Source organism: Panthera onca, chromosome C2 (genome assembly GCF_046562875.1).
Source record: "Panthera onca isolate mPanOnc1 chromosome C2, mPanOnc1 haplotype 2, whole genome shotgun sequence".
Classification (NCBI taxonomy): domain Eukaryota; kingdom Metazoa; phylum Chordata; class Mammalia; order Carnivora; family Felidae; genus Panthera; species Panthera onca.
This window is the reverse complement of record NC_138347.1, coordinates 121,329,915-121,342,808: the sequence shown is the minus strand read 5'-3', so window position 1 is coordinate 121,342,808 and position 12,894 is coordinate 121,329,915. Positions and strand designations below refer to the sequence as shown.

General features: G+C 34.4%; 1 protein-coding gene across 4 annotated transcripts in view; it reads right to left on the bottom strand.

The window, feature by feature from the left end:
* The window catches only part of XRN1 (5'-3' exoribonuclease 1), a 119,324-nt gene that overhangs the window by 76,972 nt on the left and 29,458 nt on the right, over nucleotides 1-12,894 (bottom strand). For all 4 annotated transcript variants that reach the window (XM_078432277.2, XM_078432278.2, XM_078432279.2 and 1 more), the window contains 4 exons: nucleotides 11,924-12,013; nucleotides 6,538-6,694; nucleotides 4,836-4,955; nucleotides 613-782 (listed from right to left, as the gene is read on the bottom strand). In XM_078432277.2, the coding sequence (XP_078288403.1) occupies nucleotides 613-782; nucleotides 4,836-4,955; nucleotides 6,538-6,694; nucleotides 11,924-12,013 (537 nt within the window). The remainder of the gene's footprint in view (nucleotides 1-612; nucleotides 783-4,835; nucleotides 4,956-6,537; nucleotides 6,695-11,923; nucleotides 12,014-12,894) is intronic.

Below are 12,894 nucleotides of genomic sequence, written 5' to 3'. Positions count from 1 at the left end.
GTTACATTATGAAGACAATAAAATCTTGAGGTTATGTTCCAAAAAAAAGGGAAAAGCATAACTGGGAGATATTCACTTTAGCTGCCATCTGGGTAAATGATTTGCAGGGAAAATGAGAGAAAAGAAAAAAAAAACAACAAAGACATTTTAATGAGGAAGAAAAAGAAGAAATGAGTTTCAGGCAAGAAAATATAGGAACACTTTTATTATTTTTTTTCTTCTTTCCAGTTGGGTGGTTGGGAATATAAAAGGCAAAGTCATAACATATCAAAGTAGACACTGACAGTGGAAACAAAAATTCGTATCTCCTCTTGAGGTAGGAGTACAGATAAATTCTAGAGAGGAAAAATTAAAACCAAAAAAACTAAAAAACCTCAAGTTTAACAGAAGACAGAAAGGGAGAAGCAGAATCTGACCAAAGCAGAGAACCACAGAAACAATTCTGAAAGGGAGATGGTATGATCTTTTGCAAGTTGGGTGTAATTCATTATCAACTGACTATAACTATCATAACTTATTTGTTAATTCTCCCAATAGATATTCAAAAGCTTCCCCCAGGCCCCAGGGGGAGCTGCTTCTTGCTGTTGTTGAAAAATTACCAAATAACATTACCTTGTGCAACAATGTTCTATGGCAGGGAACTTTTCTGGCCATGGTGAGGGGTAGGTGAACTCTGTGTCTCTATCATACCAGCACATTAGGCACTCACTATGTTGGTTTCTTTTCCTCTCTTCCTTTTTGAGGGAGTGATTACATGTTTCCATGGCTTCCAACAATCGTTTCTAAATTTAAAGATTAAAGACAGGGGTTAAAAGTATAAAGATTATGTAATTTCAACATACAGATCTTTTCCCTCAGTACACAGATTCATTATTTGTGTTCTTGAAAAACAAAAATCTTAACTCTCTCTCTCAAAAAATAGAATAAAATAAAATAAAATAAAATAAAATAAAATAAAATAAAATAATGGGGCTGTTACAACTACCTATCCAGCTGGAAGAAAAAGCACATACACTCCCAACTTCCTACTATATACAAAAATATGTATTAGAGTAATACAACAATAAAAGTATTAGAAGAAAATCTAGGAGAGTATTAGTAATTTGAGGTGATAAATTCTTATTTAAGTAAGATTGGAGAAAACCTAACAGTCTTAAGGGAAAAGACTTTTTTTTTAATTAAAAAAATAATTTTTTTAAATGTTTCTTTTTGAGAGAGAAAGAGAGGGCATGCACACACATAAGCAGGGGAGGGGCAGAGAGAGAGAGGGGGACGGAGGATCCAAGTGGGCTCTGTGCTAACAGCAGACAGCCTGACACGGGGCTCAAACTCATGAACCAGAATATCATGAGCTAAGCCGAAATTGGACTCTCAACTGACTGAGCCACCTAAGTGGCTCAAGACATTTTTTTTTAAATTTTTTTTTTTTTTATATTTATTTTTGAGAGACAGAGAGAGACAGAGCGTGAGCAGGGGAGGGGCAGAGAGAGAGGGAGACACAGAATCAGAAGCAGGCTCCAGGCTCCAAGCTGTCAGCACAGAGCCTGAGGCGGAGCTCGAACTCATGACCCGTGAGATCATGACCTGAGCCGCAGTCGGACGCTTAACCGACTGAGCCACCCAGGTTACCCTAGACCTTTTTAAACAATACATAATGCATGTGACAGAAGATTTATCAGCAAATCAAGAGACAAATGCCATGTTAGAAAAGAATATTCCTAACACAAAAAGAATTGATAAAAATTCTTTTTTTAAATTCTTTTTTTAATTCTTTTTCTAAAAAAAAAAGAAAGGAAAATGAGGGAAAGGATATAAACAGGCAATTTACAGAAAGAAAATGCAAAGGGCAAGCACATATATAAAAATACATTCAAATTAGGGATCAGAGAAAAGCAAATTTGAATAATGATAAAATGGCACCCATCATCAACAGATTGGCCAAAAATTAAATGAAGCAATAATATCCAGGTCTGGAGAGGCAGAGTAGGGACTAAACATTGGTGAATTAGACTAGTCTTTTTGAAAAAAAATATAAAAAAAAATAAACATACATTCCCATTAACCAAGCTATCCCACTTTTGGGAATCTATCTTAAAAAAATAAAATCTCCAGCACCTAGGACTGCATAGACAAACAAACAAATACATAAATACATAGCTACTTTTATCACAGCAAATATTATGTATAGTGGCAAAAAAGATGAAGATTCACAAGCTGCTGCAAAATTAGTACAGAGTGTTCCTATGTACCTTTCATCCAGGTTTTCCCAATGATAACATCATACACACAGCCTCAAGTACATTATCAAAACCAGGATAATGACGTTAGTACAACACTTTTAACTAAAGACTTACTCAGATTTCACCGGTTTTTGTATGTGATTTTTTACGTGTACAGTGCTACAAAATTTTTATCATATGTATGGATTCATATAGCCACCACTAAAACTAGAATAAACAACTGTTAAATCATCATGAAGAAACTCCTTGTTGCTCCTTTATAATCACACCCTATCCCCAATCTTCTTAAAAATTTTTTTTAGTTTTTAAATTTATTTTTTATTTTTTTTATTTTGTAATTATTTTTTTAAATTTGTAATTTGACTTTACTTTTTATTTTTTAAAATTTATATCCAAATTAGTTAGTATATAGTGAAGCAATGATTTCAGGAGTAGATTCCTTAATGCCCCTTATCCATTTAGCCCATCCCCCCTCCCACAACCCCTCCAACAACCCTGTTTGTTCTCCATATTTATGAGCCTCTTTTGTGTTGTCCCCCTCCCTGTTTTTGTATTATTTTTGTTTCCCTTCCTTTATGTTCATCTGTTTTGTCACCCTATCCCCAATCTTCACCCCTAACAACTGCTGCATGTTTTACATCACAATCATTTTGTCATTTCAAGTATATTATATGCAAACAGCCTCTCCTCTGTTGTCCAGCCTGGGTGACTCCCTTGGGCTGTATTCACTAAACTTCTATCTCCATAGGAAAAAAAAGAATATTATATAAATGGAACCATATAATACCTAACATTCTGACTTTTTTCACTTAAGTGAATTTTTTTTCATCCAAGTTGCTTATATCAAATAGCTCTTTATATTGCTGAGTAATATTCTACTAAATGGATATACTACCTTTTGTTTATCTACTCTCTCATTAAAGGACATATGAATTTTTTCCAATTTGGGTTATTACAAGTAAGTTGCTCTGAATATTTGTGTACAGGCTTTTGTGTGAAGACAGTGTTCATTTTTTCTAAGACAAATATCCAGGAGTGTGACTGCTGGATTGAAGAGTAAATTTATGTTTAACTTTATAAGAAACTACTGAACTATTTTCCAGAGTGGCCTCCTAGACTTTTAGTCTGGTTATTGTCTATGACATTTTCGAAGCATTTATAGAAAAAGTGGTATGAAGAGTAAAGAAGTAGCAAAATCCGGAAAAAATTATAAAATAAAAAATTTAAGGATCAAATCCTAGACTTTGAGTTTAATGTGTAATGAGATGAGATTTTTGGGAGAGGTCAGTGAGTTTTGTATTTGGACAGGATGTGAATTTTGGCCCAAGGGCAGACTAGCAGACTGTCTAGTTTGGGCATCTGGGTTATGCTGGTCTAATCAAATATGTTTAAAGGGGCGCCTGGCTGGCTCAGTCAGTAGAGTATGTGACACTTGATCTTGGGCTTATGAGTTTGAGCTCAACGTTGTGTGTAGAGCTTACTTTAAAAAAAAAAAAAGATGTGAAAAAAATACAGTCGCCCTATTTAAAATATATTGGAGAGTGACTTTCCCTCTTCTATTTTCCAAGTTTGTGTAAAAGTGGTATTATTTCTTCCTTTAATGTTTGCTAGAATTCACAAGTAAACACATCTGAGTTGAGAATTTTCTCTGTGGGAAGGTTTTAAATTATGAATTAAATGTCTTTAAAAGATACAGGACTATTCAGATTAAAAATTTTTTGTTAGTTTTGCTGAATTGTGTCTTCAAAGAAATGTGTTCATTTCATTTAGATTGTTGAATTTGTTCACATAATGTTGTTCACAATATTCTTTAACTGTCCTTTGAATATATGTAAAATCTATAGGATACCTCCTTTTCCATTCCTGATATTGGCAATTCGTCTGATTTCTTTTTCCCTCCCTCTTGTCCCCTTCCCCTGATCTTGATCAGTCTAGCTAGGATTTTATCAATTTTATTCACCTTTTTAAAGAACCAGCTTTTGGTTACACTCATTTTTATCTACTGTTTGCTCATTTTCTGTGGATTTCTGTTCCTATTTTTATTTTTTCCTTCATTCTGCTTGGTCTGGGTTTAATTTCTCGTTTTTTTAGCTTTTTGTGGTAGGAAGCTTAGATAATTTATTGTAAAACCTTTTCCTTTTCTTTTCTGTTTTTTTTTTTTTTTTTTTTTTTTGCAATGACATGGATAGACCCAGAGAGTATTATACTAACCAAAATAAGTCAGAGAAAAACAAATACCATATGATTTCATTCATTTGTGGAATTTAAGAAACAAAACAAATGAACAAAAGGGGAATAAAAAAGAGGCAAACCAAGAAAAAGAGTCTTAACCACAGAGAACAAACTGATGGTTCCTAGAGAAAGGGTGGACTGGGCAGGGGGCAGTGTGGAGAGAAGTTAAATAGGTGATGGGGATTAAAGAGGACACCAGTTGTGATGAGCACCAGGTGTTGTATGTAAGTGATGAACCACTAAATTCTGCACCTGAAACTAATTTTACACTATATGTTAACTACCTGGAATTTAAACAAAAACTTGAAGGGAAAAAAAAAAAAAGAATATATGTGTGTACATATAACTATTGCGGGCACTGACCTCATCAATAAAAGGGATTAGGACCACAGCTTCCCACTCCTGTTGTTTCCCATTTAGGTCAGTTTTAAAATCAGGCGGATAATATTCTATAATTGGTGAGTCTTCACTGGTCATCAAGTGCTATGGAAAGATAAAGAGGAACAGATATAAAAGAACTAATATCAATATAACTTTTTGTTAATATATTTACAGTATTTGCTCATGTTACAGTTTAAAATTTCTAAGCAAGGCAAAACTAAATTTTTGCATCTTGGAAATATTGCAATATACTTGCTATATTTTGATTTTCAACTATACGACTTCTAATTTTACTGCTACTCATCACTTTGCCATTCCAATGTCCTAGTTATATAGTAAAACCATCTTTACTCTGAATTTCAACTTTCCCTTTTCTATCTTTTGTTGTCTTACCACTTTACAAGGCTCACTTAAATTCTATTTTCAGACTTCATTTCACAGGCTGCCAACAGTCCTCTATTTTTAACCTTAAACAGTTTATTTTTGTGTCCTAATCAATTGATTTTGTTAAGTAATGTAAGGACGGTATCTAAGATAATTTAAAAAGAAAAAAATCCTAAAATCCAAGAATCTCTTCACCACTAATAGCAAAGATAAAAAGTCCAATAAAAAGATGTTCTTATTAGAGATCTTAGAGTAGATGAAAGAAGCATAAGGATATCTTCTAGGAAATGAATATGAAAGATTATGGTATAATATTTTTTAAAGAAATAAAGTAGCATATTTCTCAGAGTAATACTCAAAATATTTAATAACCAGTATGGCATGGGCACAGAACAATCAACAGATGTGGCTGTAAAACACCTGCATGATTAAACTAGTCAAGAGTAGTTGAATATCAATTCTTAATGTATCTGAACGTAGGGAAAAAGGCATCAAACTTAAGAGGAAAGGGAGGTCAGAGGCCAGGATGAAGGACAGATAATGTTTTAGGAAGATGAAGAATGGACCCTGACAGTCAAATAACAAAAGGTGTGTGTGTGTGTACACTCCACTTCTTGTGTGCAAGTGTGTCTATGTGTGTATACTTTAATTCTTGGGACCAGACCACAGAATTAGAAGAAAAGATTGATATCCTAAAAGAACTAAATGAAGTTTGCCCTCAGAATCAGTTTAGTAGGCTTAGTGTAACTGTGGTGACCCAAATACTCCTAAAATATCTTCCTCCCGTTATGCAAACTATATTAACCAGAGAAAAGCCTTTCATTCCACAATTTGATAAACTAAATGCTTAAGACCTAAATATAAACTGAGATAATACTTCTGTCGAGATAAAGGACTCAGTAGAACCATCCCTATTCTAATAAATAAAGGGTAAAAGAACAGGAATTAATCTATAATTGTTTGGACAAAGTAAATGGCTTCACATTTTGCCTGTCATAGTTTACTTTCATCAGTGCAGAGACAAACTGAAAATGTACTTAAAGGTGCTGAAAATAAAGAAGTCATGCTCTGAATGGTTTACGAAAATTGTATGCATTTTTAAAACAAAGCTAACTTTGTTTTAAGCTAACGCTAAATCAAGGGGTTATTTTTCAAAACATCTGTGTAAGAAATATTGTATTTGAAACTGGAAGTCAATATATTTAGCTATTAAAGAAGTTTGGATATTACATTTCTAGGCTTGGATGAAGAGCTCCTAAGTATCAAAAGGGACATAAAAACATTTTAGTTTAAAACCCACCTGGTAGCATGCAGGAAGTAAATTTTTGCTAGCTGCTGGAAGTACAGCAAGAAGCTGTTCAAATGGCTTAAAAGGTTTTCCTAGTTCAAAATGGATTTTGAGTGTGCTGATGTTGCGGATATCAGATAGGAAAGGTGCATAATGGTAGGGATAATACCTGTAAAACAAAACTGAGTTTTAAACAATTGGCAACTTTATGAAACAGATCAATATATTAAATATATACTTTTCCTTATTTAACAACACAGCAATAACTCTAAAGGAAAAAAATTACCACCCATAATTTTATCACTTGATTTAAGAAATCAGCAGTGTTTGGGGCGCCTGGGTGGCGCAGTCGGTTAAGCGTCCGACTTCAGCCAGGTCACGATCTCGCGGTCCGTGAGTTCGAGCCCCGCGTCAGGCTCTGGGCTGATGGCTCGGAGCCTGGAGCCTGTTTCCGATTCTGTGTCTCCCTCTCTCTCTGACCCTCCCCCGTTCATGCTCTGTCTCTCTCTGTCCCAAAAAAAAAAAAAAAAAAAAAAAAAAAAAAGAAATCAGCAGTGTTAGAAAATTTAGGTCAAGTGGTGGCAACAAAAGTTATATTACCTTAATTTTCAAAGTATAATTTTACAATTTCAAAATTGGGATGTATCATGTAATTGAAGGATACATCTATATACATATATATGCAATAAATAAATATATATACATGTATGTATATACATATAAATATAAACACATATACATAAATATATATACTATATATTTAAACATATATACATATACATATATATACACATATGTATATACGTATACATATATGTACACATATACTATATATTTAAACATATATAAATACATATACTAAATATATATACATATATAAATACACATATATATAGACATACATGTATATATATATATACACATATATGTCTGTGTGTGTATATATATATATATTAATATATAAATACAAATATATATAATGGTTCTTTTATATTGAGTGTGAATATTGAGTGTGAATCATTCTTGGAATGAAGTAATGAGGTAGCCAGAAGACTTTTATTTCAGTTATAGCACACATGAGCTGGAGCCTCTCTCAAGAGGGTAGAGAGAACAGAGTCTGAGCTCATGTGGCTGTTACTAGTCAGCCCTAAGAATGTTTATCTTTGAACTGGTATATATTATCATGTTTGTGATAGGATTAAACCATTTAACAATCATACACACTATTTCTAACTAGAGGTATAGATATTTTTACAAAGCCTTGAACACACAATTTTTCAAAAATTATAATCTTAATATTTGACTAAGTATACTACAAAAATAAAGAAATATTTTTATATTCCATAATTATGACATTTCAAAAGGATGAGAAAATTCAGGAGGTAGAATGGTATGCAGAATGGAAAATGTATAAACTTTGGAATCAGGCTTAGACTTGATTTTTGGGTATATGACTTTAAAAATATTACTTTCTAGGGGCACCTGGGTGGCTCAGTTGGTTAAGTGTCCGACTTTGGCTCAGGTCATGATATCGTGGTGTGTGAGTTCGAGCCCCACGTCAGGCTCTTTGTGGACAACTCAGAGACTGGAGCCTGCTTCAAATTCTGCTTCTCCCTCTCTCTCTGCCCCTCCCCTGCTTCTGTTCCCTCTATCTCTCAAAAATAAAATAAAACATTAAAAAAAAGATTCCTTTCTAAAGTAATAAAGATAACTGAACATCATCTGTAAAAGTCAGACAACAATACTTTATATAGTGGTGAGGATTATATGAGAATATGCTTTTCAAGCACCTGGCCTTAATGTCTGATAAATAATAGGAACAGCTTATAAGCACCCTATTAAAAAATGGAAAATCAAGGATTTTCATCATTAGGATGCTCTTCAGAGACGTCCTCAGAATTAAGTTAGTTATTGCAAAGATTTTTTTAAAAGGTTATTAAGTGAAACCGCAACTAATACACATAATTTGTATTGCTTTTGTTTTGCTGTGTGGTGTTTTTTTTTTTTTAATATGAAATTTATTGTCAAATTGGTTTCCAAACAACACCCAGTGCTCATCCCAACAGGTGCCCTCCTCAATACCCCTCACCCACCCTCCCCTCCCTCCCACCCCCTATCAACCCTCAGTTTATTGTCAGTTTTTAACAGTCTCTTATGGTTTGGCTCCCTCCCTCTCTTTTTTTTTCCTTCCCTTCCCCCATAGTCTTCTGTTAAATTTCTCAGGATCCGCGTAAGAGTGAAAACATATGGTATCTGTCTTTCTCTGTATGACTTACTTCACTTAGCATAACACTCTCCACTTCCATCCATGTTGCTACAAAAGGCCATATTTCATTCTTTCTCATTGCCAAGTAATATTCCATTGTGTATATAAACTACAATTTCTTTATCCATTCATCAGTTGATGGACATTAGGCTCTTTCCATAATTTGGCTATTGTTGAAAGTGCTGCTATAAACATTGGGGTACAAGTGCCCCTATGCATCAGCACTCCTGTATCCCTTGGGTAAATTCCTAGCAGTGCTGTTGCTGGGTCATAGGGCAGATCTATTTTTAATTTTTTGAGGAACCTCCACACTGTTTTCCAGAGTGGCTGCACCAGTTTGCATTCCCACCAACAGTGCAAGAGGGTTCCCGTTTCTCCACATCCTCTCCAGCATCTGTAGTCTCCTGACTTGTTCATTTTAGCCACTCTGACTGGCGTGAGGTGGTGTCTGAGTGTGGTTTTGATTTGTATTTCCCTGATGAGGAGTGATGTTGAGCATCTTTTCATGTGCCTGTTGGCCATCCGAATGTCTTCTTTAGAGAAGTGTCTATTCATGTTTTCTGCCCATTTCTTCACTGGATTATTTGTTTTTCGGTGTGGAATTTGGTGAGTTCTTTATAGATTTTGGATACTAGCCCTTTGTCCGACATGTCCTTTGCAAATATCTTTTCCCATTCCGTTGGTTGCCTTTTAGTTATGTTGATTGTTTCTTTTGCAGTGCACAAGCTTTTTATCTTCATGAGGTCGCAATAGTTCATTTTTGCTTTTAATTCCCTTGCCTTCGAAGATGTGTCAAGTAAGAAATTGCTGCGGCTGAGGTCAGAGAGGTCTTTTCCTGCTTTCTCCTCTAGGGTTTTGATGGTTTCCTGTCTCACATTCAGGTCCTTTATCCATTCTGAGTTTATTTTTGTGAATGGTGTAAGAAAGTGGTCTAGTTTCATCCTTCTGCATGTTGCTGTCCAGCTCTCCCGGCACCATTTGTTAAAGAGACTGTCTTTTTTCCATTGGATATTTGTTCCTGCTTTGTCAAAGATTAGTTGGCCATACTTTTGTGGGTCCAATTCTGGAGTCTCTATTCTATTCCATTGGTCTATGTGTCTGTTTTTGTGCCAATGCCATGCTGTCTTGATGATGACAGCTTTGTAGTAGAGGCTACAGTCTGGGATTGTGATGCCTCCCGCTTTGGTGGTCTTCTTCAGTATTACTTTGGCTGTTCGGGGTCTTTTGTGGTTCCATACAAATTTTAGGATTGCTTGTTCTAGCTTTAAGAAGAATGCTGGTGCAATTTTGATTGGGATTGCATTCAGTGTGTAGATTGCTTTGGGTGGTATTGACATTTTAACAATATTTATTCTTCCAATCCATGAGCAGGGAATGTCTTTCCATCTCTTTATATCTTCTTCAATTTCCTTCATAAGCTTTCTATAGTTTTCAGCATACAGATCTTTTACATCTTTGGTCAGGTTTATTCCTAGGTATTTTATGCTTCTTGGTGCAATTGTGAATGGGATCAGTTTCTTTATTTTTCTTTCTGTTGCTTCATTGTTAGTGTATAAGAATGCAACTGATTTCTGTACATTCATTTTGTATCCTGCGACTATGCTGAATTCATGTATCAGTTCTAGCAGAATTTTGGTGGAGTCTATTGGGTTTTCCATGTATAATATCATGTCATCTGCAAAAAGTGAAAACTTGATTTCATCTTTGCCAATTTTGATGCCTTTGATTTCCTTTTGTTGTCTGATTGCTGATGCTAGTACTTCCAACACTATGTTAAACACAAGCGGTGAGAGTGGACATCCCTGTCTTGTTCCTGATCTCAGGGGGAAAGCTCTCAGTTTTTCCCCATTGAGGATGATATTAGCTGTGGGCTTTTCATAAATGTCTTCTATGATGTTTAAGTATGTTCCTTCTATCCTGGCTTTCTCGAGGGTCTTTATGAAGAAAGGATGCTGAATTTTGTCAAATACTTTTTCTGCATCAAATGACAGAATCATACGGTTCTTATCTTTTCTTTTATTAATGTAATGTATCATGCTGATTGATTTGTGAATGTTGAACCAGCCCTGCAGCCCAGGAATGAATCCCACTTGATCATGGTGAAGAATTTTTTTTATATGCTGTTGAATTCGATTTGCTAGTATCTTGTTGAGAATTTTTGCATCCATATTCATCAGGGATATTGGCCTATAGTTCTCTTTTTTTAATGGGTCTCTGTCTGGTTTAGGAATCAAAGTAATACTGGCTTCATAGAATGAGTCTGGAAGTTTTCCTTCCCTTTCTATTTCTTGGAATAGCTTGAGAAGGATAGGTATTATCTCTGCTTTAAATGTCTGGTAGAATTCCCCAGGGAAGCCATCTGGTCCTGGACTCTTATTTGTTGGGAGATTTTTGATAACTGATTCAATTTCTTTGCTGGTTATGGGTCTGTTGAAGTTTTCTATTTCTTCCTGTTTGAGTTTTGGAAGTGCTGCTGTGTGGTGCTTTAAAACAAAGCCTAGCAAAGGTGCTATCAAAACAACATAAACTATCTCATCTCCTAAAAGTCTCTACTTTTCCCTGGGTTTGTTATATTTCTATTTTGGTGGATGGTTTGGAAATGTAGATGGAACTTGCTGGAAGAGGAAGCATGATTATTATTACTATTTCCAGGAAAAGCAAATAATTCCTTTCTCATTTCTTTTTTACCCTTCCCAGTCTAACATTGAAATAACCCATTCTTTAATAATTACTCACTAGAACAATTTTTTCAAGTATACAATAATGTAGCAAAGAATATAATGAACAACCCTATATAACCATCACTCAGACCCAATAATTATCAAGACTTTGTCACAGCTAATTCCTCATGATAGAAAATTTTAAATCCTTAGATTTAAAGAGCTTTCATTATTGGCCATTTGCTAGGGCTGGAAGCATCTTTGTTACACAAAAGTCTTTAAAAACTATTTTCATATAAGAAAAGATTACTGGTATTTCATTTTACTTGGCCATATGTGCCTTTTTAAAAATGCACCATAAATAGGAATAAAGAGAAAAGAGAATCCCAAATGAGATTATAGTAATGAATCATTATTTAAAAAAAAAAAAAAAAAAAAAAATCAAAACTTTATTTTTCTTTTATTCCCTCACCAGCTCCAGGACTGAACTCCATGATAGTAATAGTGCAAAATCCACTGTATTGCCTGAACATAACATGCAGCTTGATCAGCCAGGAAGTCACTAAAAACAGAAAAGCATATTTTAATTATAACATTAATTTTTGAAGACAGGTCATTTATCTTTAGAGCACAATATCTGCTGATACACCCTGCCTCACATATGTTTTATATAATCACTGAATAAGTTAAAAACTGCAATCAGAAAAATTCCAAAATATTATTTAAAACAAATTCCATTCTGTCAGATTAAAGTTTTGCCATATAGTTTTCCTAAAGCGATTATTAGAAGACTTAAACCTACTGTGCATATTTATTCAGTCAGTGTACTATACCTGTGATTTAAAGTTTGAGGATATGGCCAAGGAAGTTTTCTAAGAAGTGTCACTACCACTCCTAAATAGTCAGGGTGCAATGGGATACAGGGATGGGAAACTATCAGCGAGGATGCCTGAGAAAATCACAGGAGGAAATCAGGAAGACTGTAGAATCTGGTTACAGCAACTAGAAGATACATTGAAAAGTGCTATCCCCACTGAACAAAATTCCCTCTAATCATTTCTTTCTCAACCATAATTTAAGGGAAAATATTTCTACACACAGACACAGACAGACAGACAGACACACACACCTTGGGCTAAAACCAAAAAATAGCCATAAACCTTATTAGTGTCTGTTATCAAAATTTAGGTACAGACGCAATTAGAAATTCCAGATACCAATATTTCTGGAAAGCACACTTTTGAAAATGAAAATTTTCTCATTATTAATGAAGAAAAGCATTTTTATCACCTAACAGCAATTACTATTACATTCTGGTATATTTCTTTTCAGTCTTTTTTCCGTGCCCAGGTTTTTTTTTTTTTTTTTATTGTAATGAGAGTATACTGTGTATATGATTTTGTGTCCTGCTTTTGAAATTTGTATTTAATAATATACTATAAG